The sequence below is a fragment of the Sphaerodactylus townsendi genome, linkage group LG05 (assembly GCF_021028975.2).
Source record: "Sphaerodactylus townsendi isolate TG3544 linkage group LG05, MPM_Stown_v2.3, whole genome shotgun sequence".
Lineage (NCBI taxonomy): Eukaryota > Metazoa > Chordata > Lepidosauria > Squamata > Sphaerodactylidae > Sphaerodactylus > Sphaerodactylus townsendi.
Window position 1 is genome coordinate 116,104,795 of NC_059429.1, and position 21,070 is coordinate 116,125,864.

A 21,070-nucleotide genomic window follows, 5' to 3' on the forward strand; every position below is an offset into this window, starting at 1 on the left:
AGTGTTGTGGGCTTTCCGAATTGTATGGCTATGTTCCAGTAGCATTTTCTTCTGACGTTCTGCCTGCATCTGTGGCTGGCATCTTTAGAAGATCCTCTGAAAATGCTAGTCACAGATGCAGGCAAAATGTCAGGAGAAAATGCTACTGGAACACGGCCATACAACCCACAACACTCTAGTTTAGATTTATACCCCGCCTTTCTCTCCTGTAAAGAGACTCAAAGGGGCTTATAAACTCCTTTCCCTTCCTCTCCCTGCAACAAGCACCTTGTCAGGTAGGTGGCGCTGAGAGAGTTCTAAGAGAACTGTGACTAGTCCACCTGGTAGGCTTCATGTGGAAGAGCAGGGAATCAAATACGAATTCCCGAATTCACCTCTCTTTTAACTACATCACACTGGCTCTCAGCAACTCAGGGTAGTGTACCAGGGTAGCATACCAAGGCAGACTGGCCATTTAACATACAGAGAGATTTCCCAGAAGGTCACTGGTGGTCAGAACAAGCAGAGTCCAGCCCAAGGAACTCTGCCCATGCCTCTGGAGCTTCTTGGCACAGACCCTCTCATCAGGCATGGTAGTTTCTGTCAACTCCCCAACTGTCTCCTCTGGCACTGCTTCCATGAAGGCCCTTTGTCAGCTCCCCTGAACTGGGTGGACCTACAGTGCTAGCTTACAGGAGCTGCTCAGATCAACTTGCTCTTCCCAGTCTGCTCCTGCAGCCTACACTGTTCTGTTGTATTCCATTTTTAACTTCACAACCGCACTGTGACACAGGTAAGGCTGAAAAGCCACACACACTGGTCTAAGGCCTTCCTGTGAACCACAAGGCAGGATGAGGATCTGCATTCAAATCTGCTGGCCGTAGTCCAAAGACTGGAAACCAATGACATTAAACAGAAATGTGACTTACAGCATTCAATAGGGTTCGATGCCACTTGCAAAGAAACTATCCGGCCACTGGATTCGGGGATGTGCACACGAAAGACCAGCCGCACTCGGGTGTTCTTCCGGCCGATATCTGTCTCCCCTTTCCGGAGCTCAATGTCTGCATTCCTCAACTTAAGGATCCCGGCGCAGTCAATGCTGAGAAATAAACAGAAGCCTTCATCTTAACAAGCCCTACTCTGAAGTACATTCGTGTGACAAGAAAATACAAACAACTGGATTTTTTTCTGCCCTATTAAATCAATGGATTCAAAGATCACTTCCGTAGGCACCTCTTTGAAGCATGTCCTGTAGCCAGCCAAACAAGGATCTGAGTACCATTTAAACACCATTAAGCACAGCAGTTCCTAAGCCAATGAGAAACTTTAGTGGGCAAAAGCCCTACCTAGCTATGCCTTAAGGTTCCCAGATGCCCACTGATGGCAGGCATTCTTCTGGGGGTTCCTGCTGTTGTAGGAGAACACAAGATGTTCAGTGGGCAGAAGTAGGCTGGCAGAAAGGGGGGATGCTGTGCCACTCCCTCCACCCCCAAACCCTTTGGAGACACTCGCACTTTGCCCAAAACTCTATGGTTTCACCAGCATCCCATAGGGAAGATGCCCTATCACTCTCCCCCATACCCAATGTTTTCCATAGAGTTTTGGGGGGAGTGACAACACATCCTCCCTATGGGATGCCAGACTTTCCACACTGCTCCAGAAGTGACATCATCATGTGGGGATGCAGATTGCCCTCCCCCCCAGCATCCACCACCCAACAGCTCTCACCTGGTGCCAAGAGGGACCTGACAACCATGCCTTGTTCACTTTTTACAGATACTTGGTGGGCACCAGAAAAATTGTCAGCAGGATTCACTGTGGGACACCCTGTTGGGGACCCCTGTCCCAGTGTGACCCCCTAACCATTATAGAACCCCTGAAAGCTTGGGGCTGGCAGATTTTTTTAATGACCAAAGGTTCTTATCCAATTTGACCCCAAGAGTCTAGTTTCACTTTCCTCATCTTTCCAGAGAAGATCCTGGTCCTACTAGCATCCTTACGTTGCTTTCATGTTGTTTTTTGGCTCCAGCGGGATTTCCAGTACTTTGGTATTGCCAATGATTTTCTCATAGCTGGTGGTGGTGACCGTCTTGCCGGTAATACGGTGAACTTGGTAAAAAGCATGAGGTTTGAGGATCCGCTCGTCTGCCGTTCCAATGAAGATCTGAAGGCCCAGGGGTTTGTTATCCATGTAACCATGAAGCTGCCAAAAGACCAAAATCTGTTACTACACTTTCAAAATCGTCTCTGGAACCAGCAGAGAAGAGGAGCAGTGGAGGACAGCAGTGGGCCAGAAAGGGCTGAGGAGCTTGACAGAGGGCTTTTCTCAAAGCCACATCTTTTAAACAGTGTATTTTAAACAGGGGGTTTCTCTTTTTTCTCCCTTGTCCTAGGGCTGCTGATTGGTGGGAAACTGCTGAAGGGTGGGAGCTTCTCACATTTTGTAAAATCTTTTCAGTTAGTGCTGAAGGGTGGGAGCTTCTCACATTTTAAATCTTTTCAGTTAGTCTCTGGAACCAGCAGAGAAGAGGAGCAGTGGAGGACAGCAATTGAGCCCAGAAGGGCTGAGGAGCTTGACAGGGGGAGCTTTCTCAAAGCCACATCTTTTAAACAGTGTATTTTAAACAGAGGGGTTTCTCTTTTTTCTCTCCCTTGTCCCTAGGCTTTTGATTGGGCAGGCTACTTTGAAGGGTGGAGACTTCTCACATTTGTAAAATCTTTTCAGTTAGTGCTGAAGGGGTGGGGCTTCTCACATTTTTGTCCTTTTCAGTTAGTCTCTGGAACCAGTATACAATGGCCTTGGTGTTCCCCACTAAATAAAACATATTTTAAGGGATAGTAGAGGTATAGAGAGCAGCAAGAGGAGGCACTAATTAAAATTAGTATTGATTATCTAAACAAAATTAGATATGAGAGACAGGGGAAGCCAGCAGGGGATGAGGGGGCTTTCCAGTGTTTTACTGAGTGTGCATGTATGACTATCTGCCACTAGGGCAGAATTAGGTGGAGTGTGCCCTGCAAATGAGTTCCTGGCACTCAAGGAACATTATGCGTTCTCTTGAAACCAGGTGGCAGACCCTGGAGAAGCTGAGAGAGGCAGAGAGGGACAACAAACAGGGCTTTGAGGACCTAGCAGCCAGGTCCCTCCCAAGGTGACATCTCTTCAGATGTCATGGAGAATGAAGTCTGGGTAGCCGGAGGTGCAGTCTGAGGTGGTGAAGATACTCCCTTAGATGGGACCCCTTCCTTAGCTAGTGGTCAGATATCCTCTACGCACTGAGGATACCCTGAGGGGAGGTGGGGGGGCTCCTTGTAGTGGGTGATTGATCATTAGGAATATAGAGAGTTGGGTTTGTGACAGGCGTGATGACCGCATGGTGACTTGCCTGCCTGAATGCTGCGAAGATTCTGTGGATGTCAACACGTCTGAATGGAAAGCCTGTTAGACAGTGCTGAGGTGGAGTCAGCAGTTATGGTCAGTGGTACCAATGACGACTAGGAAATGTAGCAGGGAGGGTTCTGGAAGCGAAATTTAGGCTGCTAGGAAAAAATTTAAAATCCAGGACCCCAAGGTAGCATTCTCGAGAAATGCTACTGCTGTTCCTGTATGAGGGAGAGCTAGGCAAGCGGAGGAATGCAGGGTCTCAATGCGTGGATGAGAGGTGGTGTAAGGCAGGGGTTTCCAGCTGTCAGGAACTGGGGAACCTTTTGGGATAAGGCAGGCCTGGCCACGAGGGGCGGGCTTCATCTTAACCAAAGAGGAACCAGGCTGCTGGCTCAACGTTAAAAGGTGGCAGAACAGCTTTTAAGCTGATCCTTGGGGAAAGCCGACCCAGGAGCTGAGGTGACTTAGGTTGAATACAGAGTCCATGGGGATGCAGACACAGAGAGGTTTTTCTAAATCAGCCACATACAAGCGAGGGGCATAGCAATGTGATAAGTATTAGTGTCTACAAAAGGCTAGGGCAAAACACATAAATCCCAGGTTAAGGACAGAACCAGAGTAGCCACAAGTGTCTCTATGCACTAATAGTAAACATTGACCTAAAATGGGGGGAGCTGGGTACAGAGTTTTGAAGGAGGACATTGATATAGTGGAGCATCACAGAGACATGGTGGAATGGGAGAACCAGTGGGATGCTGTTATCCCAGGTTACAGGCTCTACAGGGGATAGGACAGGCGTGTGGGGTGGGGTGGCCCTCTGTCAAAAGAGAGCATAGTGTCACATAAGGAAGAAATAGACAATGCAGAGGGCTGATTCCTCTACAGAAACTGTGGATATCAATACCAGGGTGAAGCAAAGAGTTTAACATTAGGAATATATTATCGTCCCCACAGAGCCAAAGTGCACAAAGGAGGATTCTGAGATGGAAAAAGAAATTAGAGAGGCCAACAAAAGCAAAAAATATATACCATTGGTAATGGGCGATTTTAGCTATCCCATAAACTGGAAAATGCATGTTCAGGTCATGGTAAGGAGAGAACATTCCTGGATATGCTGAAATGACTGTGGCTTACAAGGCAGATGGTTGTAGAACCAACAGGAGATGTGATCCTAGATCTAATAATTCTATATGGGACCCAGGACCTGGTCTGGGGAAGTCCAGTGTTGTTGAGCGATGGGGAACAAACCACAATGCTGTCAATTCAGTATCTCTGCATGCGAACAAGTTGACAACTACTAATGTAGTTACATTTGCCTTCAGAAAGGGAAATTTCTCAAGAGATGAGGGGGGGATAGTCTTGGGAAGCTAGAAAGGAAAATCAAGAGGAGTCAAAAAATCCAAGGTGCTTGGAGGGTTATTTAAAAACACAGTCTTAAAAACTCAGCTAGAATGTGTTCCATGAGTTAGGAAAGGCAGCGCCCAGTCAAAAGAAAGCCACCATGGTTAACAAAGGGAGGTTAGGGAGTAATTAATGGGAAAAAAAAGATGTCTTTTAGAAAATGGAAGTCCAACTTAACTGATAGAAATACCAGAGAACACAAATGGTGGCAAAGCAAGTTAGCTGTAAAGGGGGGGGAGGCAAAAAAAAGGTTATGAGGCATGGCTACGAACATCAAGACTAGCAACAAACAGTTCTTAAAAGTACATCAAAAGCAGAGGGAAACCAGCTATAGAGGAAGCGGTGGGTCCGTTAGGCGATGAAGGAACAAAAGGTGTGCTAAAAGGTGACAGGGAGATTGCAAGAGAAGCTGAATGAATTCTTTGCATCTGTCTTCACCCAAGGGAGGTGAGGAAAATTCCTGCACCTGAACCAAGCTTCTTAGGAGGTGAATCAGGGAACTAGCGAAGTTGAGTGGTAGACAAGGGAAGAAGTTCTGGCAGCCATTGATAAACTAAAATGCTACCAAATCCCTGGCCCAGATTGCATTCATCCAAAGGTTCTTAAAAAAAAGAGCTCAAGCATGAAATTGCTGATGTTCTCACATTAATATACAACTTATCCCTGAAATCAGGCTCATCCTAGAGACTGGAAGATGGCCAATGTCACACCAATCTTAAAAGAAAGGTCTGGGGACCGAAATTACAAAAGACCAGTCAGTTTGACATCTGTTCTAGTAAAATTAGTAGAGAATCTATCATTAAAGATAAAATTATTAAACATGTAGAAAAGCAAGACCTGCTGAGGGAAGAGTCAGCATGGCTTTTGCAGAGGCAAGTCCTGTCTTACAAACACTAGAGTTCTTTGAGGGTGTATAGACATGTGGATAAGGGGGGAACCAGTGGACGGTGTCTACTTGGATTTCAAAAGGCTTTTGACAAAGTTCCTCACAGAGACTGTTGAGAAACTCAGCAATGGAAGGGAATAAGAGGAAGTCACTCCTATGGATTAAAACTGGTTGAGGAACAGGAAACAAAGGGATGGAGTATAAATGGGAAGTTCTACAATGGAGAGATGTAAGGTGGTGTCCCCAAGGATCAGTTTTAGGACCAAGGTATATTTTAACATTCCTCTAAATGACCTGGAAGTGAGGGGTGGGTAGTGTGGTGGCCAAGTTTGCAGATGATACCAAATTATGTAGGTGGTAAGAACCACAAAGGTTGAAAGGCTCAAGCGGACCTTGATAAATTAGGTGAGTGGAGGCTAAGAAATGGCAAATGCAGTTCAATGTGAAATGTAAAAAAGTGATGCGTGGGGGCAAAATCCAAACTTCACATACGCTACAGGGGGTCCGAGGTCTGCTATCAGTCACAGACCAGGAAAGTTTAAGTCTTAGTTGAGAAGTAGTTCCATGGGAGATATCAACTCAATGCATGGCTTGGCCGGTGAAAAAGGCAAACTCTATGCACAAGGATAATTAGAAAGGAATTGAGAATAAAACTGCAAGATTACCCATGCCCATATATAAAGCCATTGAATGCGGTGACCGCTGGAGTACTGTGTTCAGTTCTGGTAGCCACATCTCAAAAAGGTTCTCGAAGAGATAGAAAAGTGCAGAGAGAAGGGCAATGGGGATGAAGTTGGGGATTGGAGCACCTTCCTTATGAGAGGCTGGCGTTTGGGACTCTTTGGTTTGGAGGGAGGCGTCTGAGGGGATATGATTGAAGTCCTATAAAAAAATTATGCATGGGGTGAAAATGTTGACAGAGAAATTTTTTTCTCTCTTTCTCCTGTCTACTAGAACCAGGGGGGCATTCATTGAAAATGCTGGGGAAAGTGGGATAATAAAGGAAGCCTTCTTCATAGCGTGTGATTGGTGTTTGGAATATGCTGCACAGGAGGTGGTGGCCACTAACCTGGATAGCTTTAAAAGGGCTTGGACAGATTTATGGAGGAGAGTCAATCTATGGCTATAGTACTGATCACCTCCTTGATCTCCAGATTGCTAATGCCTTAGCAGACCAGGTGCTCAGGAGCAGCAGCAGCAGAAGGCCATTGCTTTCACATCCTGCATGTGAGCTCCCAAAGGCACCTGGTGGGCCACTGCGAGTAGCAGAATGCTGGACTAGATGGACTCTGGTCTGATCCAGCAGGCTAGTTCTTATGTTCTTATGTTCTTATGTCTCATTTACAATTGCAAGCAAGCGTGAAATGCAGTGAGTACTGAATAACTTGCGATCCAGCTAGATTTGTGCCAGATCAGAAGCTTGATCTGCACTATACACATCAGGCTATTAAAAATCATCTGTCAAACAGGAACCTTTTATAAAATGAAAGGAAGTTGGTATTCTCCTCACTTTCAAGCTATCAAGGCATCACAAATCAATATGAGGCAGGCAGCCAGGCTGACAACTTGCTCTTAATGGCAAGGGAAGAATGAAACCCAGGATCATCACATTGAATGCATCTGTCCTGCTGAACTGAAATGATCATTAGCGCTGTAAAGTATTTTATTGACATTTTCATAATCACAATAAAAGAGATATACACATACTAGATGAAGAAGAAAATTTGGATTTACACCCTTCTTCTCTCAACCATATGGAGTCTCAAAGTGGCTTACAAACTCTTTCCCTCCCTCCCTACAACTGACACCTTGTGAGGTAGATGGGCCTGAGAGAGTTCGAAGAGAACTGTGACTAGGTCAAGGTCACTCCCAGCAGGCTTCATGTGTAGGAGCAGGAAACAAATCCAATTGACCAGATAAGAGTCAGCCACTCATGTGGAGGATTGGGGGAATCAAACCCAGTTCTCCAGATTAGAGTCCACTGTTTTTAACCATTACAGATTACTGATAATATATATTTAATGAATAAATAGACTGGTTTATTTGAAAACTGAGAGTCAGCAGTTGCCCACAGAAGCAAATTAATAAGCAAATTAATAATACAAGTATAAATTACATGCTGTGGTAGTAATAGTTCAGAAGGCCCATTGTTTTTCTGCATCATATACTTTTTACAACGTGCTTATCTCACTGACTCTCAGTGTTACTCTCATTTATTCACAGAGTTTCTCTCACTGAAATGAAACCTTAATTAACGAATGGATTTTCACCAATAATATGCAATACTTTTTAAAAAATCATTTGAAAATAAAGGGATACACTTGAGAAATTTGAAATTCAGAGAAAAACTAATACATTGGAGCTAAAGAACTGTGGGCAGACCACCCATCAAAAAACAAATCCTCCCTATGGCTTCTGCGCATCACGGCAAAAACAGCTGTTTTAAGGTCTGGGGACATTTAAACAACGGCGAGGGCCACAACTGGAGTGTGAAAACTGCGAACACTGCAAAACTTGCCTTGTTAAAGCCTCCTGTGAGCTAGAGACAGCAGCAACCCAGAATTACAACTGATCTCTATAGCAATGAGGCAAGTTCCCCTGGAGAAATTGGCAACTTTGCAGTATGGGCATTGTATCCCACTGAGGTTCCCCTCCCCTCCCCCCTCACCAAACCTTCCCTTCTCCAAACTTCACCCCTCAAATCTCTAGTCGTTTCTCAACCCTAGGAGCCAGAGGCATAGCTCCAAGGGGGCAGGGGAGTGCGCAATGTACCGGGCGCGCGCCCCTGTGGGGGTGTGGTGGGGGCATTCCAGGATGGGGGCATTTGGGGATGGGGCGGAGGACACACCAGTGCACCAGGTGCTTTCCCCCCTTTGCTATACCTCTGCTAGGAGCACATGCATTTGTGTGGATTTTGAATCATAGCTTGGGAAATTCCTGGAAAGTTGTGGACAAGGTAGTTTGGGAGGAAAGGGAGCTCAGAAGGAATGTAATGCCACAGCATTTGTCCTCCAAAGCTTCCATTTCCTCAAAAGGAATTAATTTCTCTAGTCTGGAGATCAATAGTAATTCTGGGGCAAGTACAGGCACCATCTTGAGGCTGATCACTCAGAAGATCCTTGAACGTTATTGCTGAAAAAAAACCCCACATTAATTAAAACTGCAGGTATCATCTTGAGGTTGATCACTCTAGGAGATCCTAGAACCATATAGTTGGGGTGGGGGGAACCTCTACTAATCATCTATTTATTTAGGGGGGTTCTATGTTGCCTCAAAGTCCAAATATTAGAAACTTTAAATCCCCAGAGCAATTTGTGACAGAAATGCACCACTTTGGAGAAGACTGACTTCTGTTAATAAAAATATGTTTGTTTTTAGAGCATCCATAAGTGGTAAAAATTTTGAAGTGTGCCTGGTTTGTAGAAGGATTGCAAGGAAATATGCTCCCACAAAAATGCTTAGCAGTTTCCAAAGGAAGATCCCTACAAAAGAGAAACTAAGCTATTTGAAAAGGCTGTCCCTGAAGAGTTCTATGAAAGGGGACAACCTGCCCCAAATGGCTACCCTGCCCCCGCCCAAGATCAATTCCACAGTCAGGAAGTTCAGGATCTTCCTTCTCCAGTGAACAATGACAACTTCAAAGCCCAGACCAGAAGCTTAATTTCAATAGGTGAGGCATACATCCAAAGTTCAGGCAACGTCTTTGGCAGCTTAAACAGGCAGTTTAAGGAGCATTTCCTGCTTCTGATTATCCTGGGAACAACAGAGCTATAAAAGAAATACTGTGAAGGAAATGTTGATTATATTTATAATACCTATGTGCATGTGAGAGAAAAGAATAAAGGTTTAAAAACTCAGAATGTAAGGAAAAGTAGCAGAGTCTAGTCGAACCTTAAAGATGAATTTATGCATTGTTTTTAAGGTAACACAAGGCACTTTGCCCTTTGTGGGCTGGATCATTGGTACAGTTGTTCTACAAGGATATATGTGAGGTAGTAGTCAAAGTGTTGGACTACTAGGATCTGGGAGACCCAGGTTAGAATCCCCATTCTGCCATGGAAGCTTCCTGCACAACCTTGGGCTAGGGTTGCCATTTTCAAGGTGCAGGGAGTGGAATTTCTATCCTCATTTTCCTGCCCTCACTCCAGCCAATGGCAGGGGAGAAATACGGGGGCCACTGTCATGTTCAGCAACATGACATCATCATTTTTGGCCACGTAACCAGAAATGACATCACCATGTTGCTAGATGCTCAAGCATTCACCTAAAACTCTCCCAGAATTTCAACGGAATGCTAAGGACCCAGAGTCACAATGACATCATTCCCAGTGACACAGCTGGCAATGATGTCATTATGTCATTGAATCGTATTCCGTGAGTCACTGCCCCCAAAATCTTTTCCCCCACTGACGAGATGCCTTGCATAACTGTCTTGCCACTTAGAACAGAATAGCATTCAGCCACTATGATGCTTTGGTATGTACAAATCCATAAAATCATAAAAACTGGAAGGGTCTTTATAGGATTGTTATAGTTCCAGCCCCTTGCTCCAGGCAGGAAATCCAAAGCTTCAGAATCCCCAACAGATGGCAGTCCATCCTTTGCCTGAAGACTTTCAGTGAGGGAGAGCCAGCCCATCTTTATGCACTTGGCTCTCTTAGACTTCAAGTGTAGGTCAGCAGTTAACTAAACACCAGTCGGCACCTTTCCACAGAAGTGATAGGGAGGGAGGGAGGGAGGGAGGGAGGGAGGGAGGGAGGGATGGATGGATGGATGGATGGATGGATGGATGGATGGATGGATGGATGGATGGATGGATGGATGGATGGATGGATGGATGGATGGATGGATGGATGGATGGATGGATGGATGGATGGATGGATGGATGGATGGATGGAGTGACGGTGGGCTTGTGCTCCCTCTCCCCTGAACTATTTCCAGATCTCTCTTCTGCATGAAACCTGGAAATATGGAAAGGGAAGTACAAGGCATTAACAGTCCAATATACACTCCGTTTACTCTACTGGCTTGGTTCAGTTAACAACAACCAGTGATCCTGGCGAACAGTGATCTGACCCAGCTATTCATCTTGCATTTGAGAGGTCACCTGCTCAAGATCATTTGCAAGGGCTACTATGGGATCTATTTCCACCATACTAAAAATCAAAATGGTCCCAGTTAGGAGATATTGATAGGCATCTGAAGTGCAATAGAGCCAATCCAATATCACCTTTTCTGCTGTCATGACTGCCCAAATGCACTACTATTTTTGATATGCCCTTGAATATGATATGTCCTTTGGATATGTCCCCATCAAATTCTGATTGTTAGGGAGAAAAGTGTGCAAAAGACTCTTTCCTGCCATTCTGGTAATGAACAGTGAATTCCAGCTGCAGAATTTTTCACTAGCATTGTTTTCAATCACCTTTTATTTTTACAAAAATCTGTGTTTTTCGTCTGCTCCCAGGGATTTCAACTCGTATGTCTGATTTCAAACCAGACCACCTCCCTCTCCTTTAAGCCTCACCTTCCTGCCGGTTAGTCTTGATGCTGATTTAAATGAATAAGGCTGAAATTGGTCTCTTCTGGAGAACAATAGAGAGACTGGTGACTCTCTCATTCCCTTTGGTGTGTTAAATTGCTTCTATCACAAGACCTCAGCAGTTTCCTCCAGAGCAGAGAACTTTTCACACATGACCTTCCTTCTGGAATCTCTCTAAGGTGTCGTGATGTTTAGAGTGCATCCTGCCCATCAAAAGGTCCCCACTTGGAAGCTAGAGGTGGACACCTATTTTGGCTACCCAATCTCAGTTTTTCTTCACCTGATCATGGAACAACCTTTTCCCACTGGATCATCTTAGTCCAGGGTAGAGGTTCTCTTTCCATCACATGGACACATGAAGATACCTTGTTCTGAGTCAACTCATAGTTCTATCAAGGTCAGTACTGTCTACTCTGAGTGGCAGCTGCACTTCAGGATCTCAAGCTAAGGTCTTTCACATCACTCACAATTTGCCCAATTTTAATGGCAATCTTTCTTTGCACAACTTTTTATGAATCTTGTATTGAGCAAGTTTTTTAGAAACTAAAATGGGATTTAAAAAAAGAAATCAGCAGGATTTTGAAGCGTGGTTTGGTATGTGAAGTGTAATGGACCATGAATTCCTATGAACACGAGAGAATCTCTCTCTCATTATTAACAGTCACAATTACAAATCAAGCAATTCTACGTTTCTCACATCACCGAAAATTGAAAGCAGACATGTCTACCGCATAGCCAGTGGTCTGCTGAAAGGGAACTTGATGGTCTAAGACATGCTAAATTTGTTTCCAATTACTTGGTCCACATGCATTTATAGATTTTTTAAAGAAAACCCTAATTAAGCTGTACAAAGCAAACAGGACAAGAAGATCAGAGAACAGAACTATTAAGTTAATAGCATCCAGAAGACACACTTCTTGTATGTACTCCCTTTCAACAGTCCACAGGAGATATCTGTGCACAGAAAGCTTAACCCTCCCTCTCTGGAAAGAGACCACATGCAGAAACCATGCATTGCTGGCAACCTTCCTTGTGTGTGGTAAATGAGGAAAAACCCACGAGATGTACAATCTGTTGACCCATTCTGTCATCATATAGTATGAGATACAGGACACCATGAGAATCAGAAAGACCACACATAATTCCATATAGCTTGCAAGTCTTTGTTAAAACACACACACACACACATAGAGCTGGATTCAGTGAATTCTGGATGCGATGAGTGTATGGCTAGGGTTGCCAGATCCGGGTTGGGAACATAAGAACATAAGAACAAGCCAGCTGGATCAGACCAGAGTCCATCTAGTCCAGCTCTCTGCTGGTGGTGGAGTGGAGCCTGAGGAGGTGGAGCCTGAGGAGGTGAGGGACCTCAATGGGATATAATGGCATGAGTCCACCTTCCTAAGTGGCCATTTTCTCCAGGGGAACTGATCTCTGTCACCTGGAGATCATGTGTCATAGTAGGAGATCTCCAGCCACCACCTGGATCTTGGTAGTCTAACCTGAGACCCTGGAGAACCATTGCAACTGGTGAGAGAACATCCATGCACCATAAATTGGCTTGTGGCATCATGCTAGGGGCAATCCTCCCACCAATATCATTTAACATCTGCACGCATCTTCTTGCTGGCTGATTCAGAGATGTGGACTGGAGTGTCATCAGTTTGCAGATGACACCAAGTTATATCTGATGATGGACAATCATCTGGATACTGCCCAGGTGTTTTAGCCAGTTGTTTGGGAGAGTCAGCTGAAACTGAATCCAGCAAAGACAGAGGTCCTGTGGCTGAGCTGGGACAGGTCGGTATATACCAGCTACTGGCCCTTGACAGAGTACAGCTGGTGGCTGCTTCATCCATCAGGAGCCTTGGCATGATCCTTGATGCCTCCTTGTTGATGAAGGCTCAAGTGAATCATGCCACTTGCTTGGCATTTTACCACCTATGCCAGCAAAACAGCTTTTCAAACTGCCTTAGTCACAATGATCGCAATACCCCATGCCATGGTCACCTCTAGGCCTGATTACTATAACTTGCTTTATGCAGGGCTTCCCTTAAGCCTGCTCTGAAAGCTCCAGAATGGTCCAGAATGTGGTAGTGAGGGTCCTTGTTGGTTCCTTGTGGTGAGAGAACATTACACCTGTTCTCTGCCAGATGCACTGGTCCAGAATGTGGTAGAGAGGGTCCTTGTGGGATCCTTGTGGTGAGAGAACATTACACCTATGCTCAGCCAGATGCATGGGCTCCAGGTAGAGTACTAGATCAAGTTCAAGGTTTTGGTACTAACATACAATGCCCTAAATGGTCTGGGGCCTGTGGACTTCCAGGACCATCTTCTCTCACTATATCCTTCATGCACTCTAGGTTCAGCAAATGAGAACTTGTGTGGCAAGCCAAATCTCCTTCAGGCCAGGGACCATGAACAAGTTCTCATTTGCTGGAGGTAGAGTGTGCTGGGGGATACAGTGAGAGAGATGGTCCTGCACTCTTTGTGGAGTGCTCTGTCTGAGGAGACGAGGGCCCTGCAGGACCTAATGCAGTTCTGCAGGGCCTGCAAGACAGAGCTATTTCACAAGACATATGGTTGAGGCAGTAACATTCTTGCCACCTTTTTGGATTCTCTTATCTGAACTCCACCTTATGATAATTTTATTTTGGGAACACTGAACCATATTATAGGTGGTGCTGCCTGAGGCAGATGGATTTCGTTCCATGCAGACCAAATTTGTCTGCATGAGTAATTTTGATATTTTTAGGTAAACTCATAAACCGCCACCTTGAGTTTCCCTGTTACGCACTGGAAAACAGAATTACTAAATTCGTAAACTGTGGAATTTGATTGTTTTAGATACTGCATATTGGTTTTTAAATTGTGTAATTACTATGTTGTTAACTGTCCTGAGCCTGAAAAGGGAGGGGGCGGTCTAGAAACTTAATTACAACAACAACAACGATGTAGTATGATGATAACACACTATGGAAGTTTTTATAGTTTACACTCTTATAACTTTAGCTCTATGCCCAAAGATGCTGCTAGCTGTATTGTGTGTTTCTGTGTAAATAGCACGCTTTTATTTTTACTACAGAAGGTATGTCCCTGCTATTATGGACTTTATCCACTTTCTCAGACAGACAAAACTAAACTTCATGTGCTAAGGTACCACAGGATGCAGCAGTTTCTAGCTTTTTCTGTCTCTCTGTGTAAAACTGGGTATATTCACAGTTTAGTTTGTATAATTCTAATAGTCTCATCCTAAGTAGAATTGCATTCTTTAAGTCCATGTGTGCTAAATTAAATAGTAGATCAAAACATCACAAAATTCGTTCATGAATTCGATGTTAAAAACCACCACCACCATGCACAACAAATGTGAAGATCCTAGAGCCCAGTTCACAAAGCTGAGCACAAACAGCTAAACCCTACATTAATATAATCACAGGCAGACCTCTGGACACAAGAGGGCTGTGATTATTATTTAATGTGATTACTTACCCCCACCACAGTTATAAAGTATAATTTCTAGCCATCACTTCCTTCTATTGTCTGGACTAGAGAGTTACTATGCCACTATTAGCTGCCACCACAGACACAGCAACACTTCATGCCAAGGACCACAATGACACAATGGATGCAGCTATACATTGCAACGAGCTGGGGAAAGTCATCCCATGGACCACTTCCAACCATGCCCATATAATATTAGTAACACATGTGTTGGTTTTTAGTAGGATCTGAAAAAGACTGAAGCTTTACCCCAGATGAACCCATGGGTCTTACTTGAATTGAGAAAGACTGCTGATCTGTCAAAGTCAGCACTGACAAGCCGCTCTCCACGGTCTCAAGCAGAGGTCTTTCAGATCACCCATTATCTGCATCCTTTACATGGAGATGCCAGGGATTGAACCTGGGACCTCACATGCCCTACCACTACTACTGAAGAAGAAGAAGGAGGAGGAGGAGGAGAAGGAGGAGAAGGTGGTGGTGGGGGGGGGGTGTTTGGATTTATACGCATCTTTCTCTCCTGTAAGGAGACTCAAGGTGGCTTACAAGCTCCTTTCCCTTCCTCTCCCCGTAACAGACATCTTGTGAAGTAAGTGGGGCTAAGAGAGTTCTGAAGAACTGTGACTAGCCCAAGGTCACCCAGCAGGAATGTAGGAGTGCAGAAACACATCTGGTTCACCAGATAAGCTCCTTCCACTTAGGTGGAGGAGAGGGGAATCAAACCCTGTTCTCCAAATTAGAATCCACTTGCTCTTAACCACTACACCATGCTGGCTCTCCACAGCCCTGCTCCCAAATGAGAGGATGGAGGATGGAGAAAGCAAAGAACTCTTTTGTCGTCGTGCTAAACACAACTTCACTATTGTTAGGATAGTGTTCTTGCTCATTCATAAAGATTGCAATGAAAAAGGAGAAAGAAGTAGTGTCTGCCTAGGTTAGGTCCTCACACTGTGGTCAAGTCTAGACATATCCATTCTGTGAAAGAGTGCAGACACACTTTTAGGAATGACACTCTTTGGCAAGACCACGATTTCTTTAGCAACAGAGAAAATTAAAATGTAGATTAGGAGAACAGAGAGTTGGAGGGAAGGATGAGTTCTGCAGAAATGGGGATCCTGAAAAAGTATCTCACTTCCTAGATCATCCAGCAAATGCTCCACAACACACTTCCTCCAAAAGTGCACATAGAGCGTAGGCTGGGTAGAAAATCAACTCATTTGAGTCACATTTAGCAAAAAGAAAAAAGAAAAGGAAGCCAGACATGATGTGTACCTTTCCACATCCTATTTTAGGATTTTTTATTTCTTCCAGTAGAAATAGACTTTTCTTTTTCTTTGCATAACTCTTATTAACATAGCTAGACTTGGAGAGGTCTCTGACCTGAGGAAACGCTAGGCATTCTGGCTGATAAACAACCAACAGCACCAGAAAATAAAGACATTTTTCTCTGGGAGTTTTATTGCAGAAATCCAATACTGAAAAAAAAAACCTTAGTTAAGTCCATAACGTCTTAAATGAGGCTCAATTCCCGCATTTGTTCTCCAGAATAAGAACAAACCAGGCATATGTTCTCACGGTATGCATAAATTTGAATATTTAATTTGCACACAGGATTAGCAGCGCATATGCATAAATGGCTACTTTGTGCAAAACCGACAGCTTAGAAAGCCAGCTGAGTACACACAACCAAACTGCATTGCATTTATGTATGCTATGCTCCCAATACATGCATCCACATCTTAAGGGGCAAAACAAAAACAAAAAAATACCCCCACAATCATTCACAAAAGTCTTCATAAATCCAAGCATGCCCAGGCACAGTTGTGGATTATTCCTAAAAACAACAACAATAATTCTTGAACATTTATAGACTGTAACTCCTGTTGGTCTCTAAAATGCTACTGGATTAAAATGGAAGTGTTCTACTGAAGACCAATATGTAAGGTGACCAGATGGTCACCTTTGTAATCCGGGACGGGGAGGCGGCCGCAGGAGCGCACGGGCTTCTGGGGCTCGCCGTTTGCCGCCCTGTGACAGAGCGGCAAACGGCAAGCCCCAGAAGGCCATGCGCTCCTGCGGCCAGGCGCACGGGAGGCTGCCGCACTGCCTTGCGCCCCCAAGGCAGTGCAGCAGCCTCCCCACAATCGGGACAATTTGCAGAACCCGCGGGATGCGGGACAAATTGTCCAAAGGCGGGCCGGTCCCGCCAAAAGCGGGACGGCTGGTCAGCCTACCAATATGGCTTCACTCTGAATCGAAAGCCAGAAATCACTCTACTGCTGCAATGGGAAAAATGCCAGCACAAACCATCGTACACATTAAGGTTGTACATATGTGCAGGCATGAAGAAATGAGGATCCCCTGCACCTGTATACAGTGTCCAGCCTTGAGAATGTATCACAACCTCGCAGCCCGCCTTCTCTTATTCAAGAGCCCTCCTTTTATTCACATCCTGCGCTGTAAATGTATCGCTACATGTATACTTACAGTCTGCCGTTCTCACAGGGACTCAAGGTGGATTACACAGAGTGACTCAATTCAGTCAACACAATGGGACGTCCAATAAACAAAGCAACAGGAGTAGAATTGTTGAAATCTGGGATCACCCAGAAATTGAAAAGGCAGAACCGAAGCAAAGCATGAGTATTCACACGACACATTGCAAAAATTACATAGGAGAATCCTTCTTACAATATGCTGACATAATAGTAGTAGTAGTAGCAGTAGTAGTAGCAGTAGTAGTAGTAGTAGTAGTAGTAGTAGGAGGAGGAGGAGGAGGAGGAGGAGGAGGAGGAAAGGGGTTGGATTTTATACCCTGATTTTTTCTACCTTTAAGGAGTCTCAAAATGGCTTGCAATTGCCTCCCCTCCCCAAAACAGACACCTCGTAAAATAGGTGGGGCTGAGAAAGTTCAGAGAGAACTATGATTGGCCCAAGATCACCCAGAAGGCTCCAAGTGTAGGAATGGGGAAACAAACCCAGTTCTCCAGATTAAAGTCCACCACTCTTAACCACTTCTATACCACACCGGTTAGTATCTACCACTGTCCCTTATACAGAGGTGGGATCCAACCAGTTCTCACCACTTCTCCAGAAGTGGTTACTAATTTTTTCTGAGTGCCGAGAAGGGGTTACTAAAGCAACCTCTCTGCCCAATAGGGACTGGAGGCGCTTTTGTGCGGCGGCGCCACTGTTTGAATCCCACCACCATCGAAACCTGTTATTAAAATTTTTGGATCCCACCACTGCTTATATACCACAATTCCTTATCATTTATCTAAGAACTTTGTAAATCATTTTGTTCAGTGCAACCCTATTACCTGTGCAGCAAAGTCTTCCTGAATAATTCAATTTTGCATAGTTTGTGTAAATCCAGGAGATTAGGGGCCTTTCTGAGGCAGGCCATTCCATAAGATGGGAGCCATGATAACTTTTGTGCGCATCCACCTCCTCTTTCTAGTTTGTAAAGTTGAGAGCAGAGTCTACTTTTAAAAATTGAACTCACAAATAGAGCCACTGGGTTGTATCCAGCCCCAAAGTTCCAAAAACTGTGGTCTTCATAAGAGGAGGCGGCAATTTCTGCCAATTCCCTCTGCATCCTCAGTGATCCCCCCCCCCCCCCCGCGACTTTGCCCCTGCTGTTACTAATGAGAGTCTGTTGATCTCCAGGTGCTTACAGTCTGTGGATCCCAAGGCACTCAGTGGATTGCAATAGCAGATGGAAGCCCTATTCCACAAAAGCTGAAACTTATATGAGGAAGATCAAGGTTCAAGTCTACACACAGTCATGAACTTCACTGGCATGACGCCTTGGGATGGCTACTACCTCTCAATCCAACCTTTCACACATAATAGTGGAGTATTGCTGGCAGGTCACATCAGTGGTCCATCTACTCGAACATGCTTTCTTTCACAGTGGCTGGTCAGATTTCTCACAGCAATATTACAAGGATTATAATTAGTAAATTATACAGTTTCCTTAAATGCTAAATTATTCAAATTTTTAAGCACTTTTGGGAAACTATGGTAGCTAAAATAGCTCCAATTAAGTCCACACTATATGCAGAGAGAGAAAGAGAGAGAGGGAAAGAGAGAGACAGCTGTAGGAAAGTATGGTATCTTCTCTAGGAAGTGAGATGTGAGTCCAGTAGCACCTTAGGAAACAAGATTTTGGGGAGACAAAGCTCCCTTCCTGGGGGTGCCTATGGTGCTACTGGATTGTTCTACTGCAGACCAACATGGCTATCCTCTGAAACTTCTTTAGGAAGGAATGATTCATTTCCCATTCCTCCTACCAGAGACCTTGCTTTATGGGAGTGGTACCCTTTTCTACATCATCAGGATCTTTAAGGAGGATCACATTCATCTTCCTGTCTAGACAACACAAGCCAGACTTCCAGAAGGAAAATGAAATATGTATAAATGAATTTGCAGGCCTTGTATTTTGTTGGTCTTCACTTGACCAACTAAATTATATCAATAGTATGATGTTCTGGAGATGGGAAAGGATGCATTGCCAAAAGTCTTGAACATACCTAGTTGTAGTCTTAATGCACACTTAATGCACAAGACTAGTTGTAGTCTTAATGCACACTGACTTGGAAATAAATCCTACAGGTTGTTAATAGTTTCTTATTTTCTGTATCTTGTTATTCCATGAGTATTAAGTGGGAGAAAGTAGAGAAAAACTTGAGTACGATTAGATGTCAACAAAGATGTAATTGTTCAAAGAATGAAAGTCCTACACAAACACTCCAATCACCACCATGACCAAAAAGGGACATAATCAAAACGCTGGCAGACCAAGCAAAACAGATCAGTGAACCTCACCTTCTCACTGCTCAACTGAATAACCTAGACTGGACTCTGCAAGCAAATGGCTATTCCACAGCATAAACCAGAACAGCTATAAAACCGAGAGAAAAATGTGCAACTGAGGAAAAACAGCCCACCACAGGGAAGATATTTCTACTGTACATCAAAAAAAATCACAGACCAAATGGGAGAACTGATGGAAAAACCTTCAAACAGTCTTCAGATCCACTAGAAAATGCTACAGTCAGCAGAGGACAATAGTCTTATCGCATGCAATGCAGCTGTTGACAAGTATACACAGGGATGACAAAATGAAGCATGCTGACAAGAATAAAAGAACATGAAAGTCATTACAAACAATGGCATACCTAGGGGAGCATGAGGGGGCTCGAGACCCAGGCCCCACTCACCTGGGTCATGTGGGGGTGAATTTGGCCACCCGCCCACTGCCACTGCTTGCCATCACCGCCTGCCCGCCCTGCTTGATGACCCCGCTCGCCTGCCCCATTTGCTGCTTGCCTGTCCCACTTGCCATTCACTTGCTCACTCGCCTATTGGCTTACTTCAATTTGAGGAGGTGCAATTTGCGGGAGGAGGCTCCATTTTGTGGAGGCACACAATCAGCCCTAATAGCACAGTCTAGCCCAGGGGTCTGCAACCTGTGGCTCTCCAGATGTTCATGAACTACATGGGGCTGCTGACAGGGGCTGATGGGAATTGTAGTTCATGAACATCTGGAGAGCCGCAGGTTGCAGATCCCTGGGCTAGCCCAATCATATCAGCACGTAGGGATGCTAGCCTACCAATGGAACCCGGGGATTTTTCAGAATTACAACTTATCTCCAGACTGCAGAGATCAGTTCCCTTGGAGAAAATGGATGCTTTGAAGGTTCTATGGCACTGTACCTCACAAAGGTCCCTGTTCTTGCCAGGCTCCATCTCCAGCTGTCCAGGAGTCCCCCAAAATAAAGCTGGCACCACCACCACCACCAGTGACCAGGAAGGTCAGCACTGGAAGCTAAGCAGCGTCAGTACTTGGATGGGAAGCCACAAAGGAAAATGGGGGGCTGCTGTACCCAGAAAAGCAATGGCAGACCACTTGTACTCATCTCGTGTCTGAAAAATCTCATCAGATGGAATTTCATGAGGTTGTCATGAGTCAGTTATTGAACTTACAAATTGGAAATTGGTTACCCAGCCATCTGTACTTTCCCAAGCGGTGGCAGTGGTGAGGAATTCTCACCATGTTTCTGCACCTGTTCAGAAATCCAACACTCAGCTGTACAGTAAATATAAACTAGCTTTTCAAGCTACCCACCTACATCTCCTGAAAATACAAGGGGAGGACCTTCTTAGTTGTTGCAAGCCTTTTCCCAGATCTGTTCATACGCAGATTAAAACTTGTCTTTTTGACAAGGCATTCTGTCATTTACTGCTTGTGTGTTTCCTTTTATATTTCCCTTATTGGTCTTAACTATCTTTACAGGACATTTTATACCACCACTTTTACAGCACTCACAAAGACAATAGCTCTGTTTAGATGTGTATACATTTGCTT

General features: G+C 44.6%; 1 protein-coding gene across 1 annotated transcript in view; it reads right to left on the bottom strand.

The window, feature by feature from the left end:
* The window catches only part of NFATC2 (nuclear factor of activated T cells 2), a 154,960-nt gene that overhangs the window by 106,477 nt on the left and 27,413 nt on the right, over positions 1–21,070 (bottom strand). Inside the window, exons 4-5 of the mRNA XM_048497427.1 lie at positions 1,983–2,185; positions 909–1,081 (exon numbers count right to left, since the gene is read on the bottom strand). Coding sequence (XP_048353384.1) covers positions 909–1,081; positions 1,983–2,185 — 376 coding nt within the window. The remainder of the gene's footprint in view (positions 1–908; positions 1,082–1,982; positions 2,186–21,070) is intronic.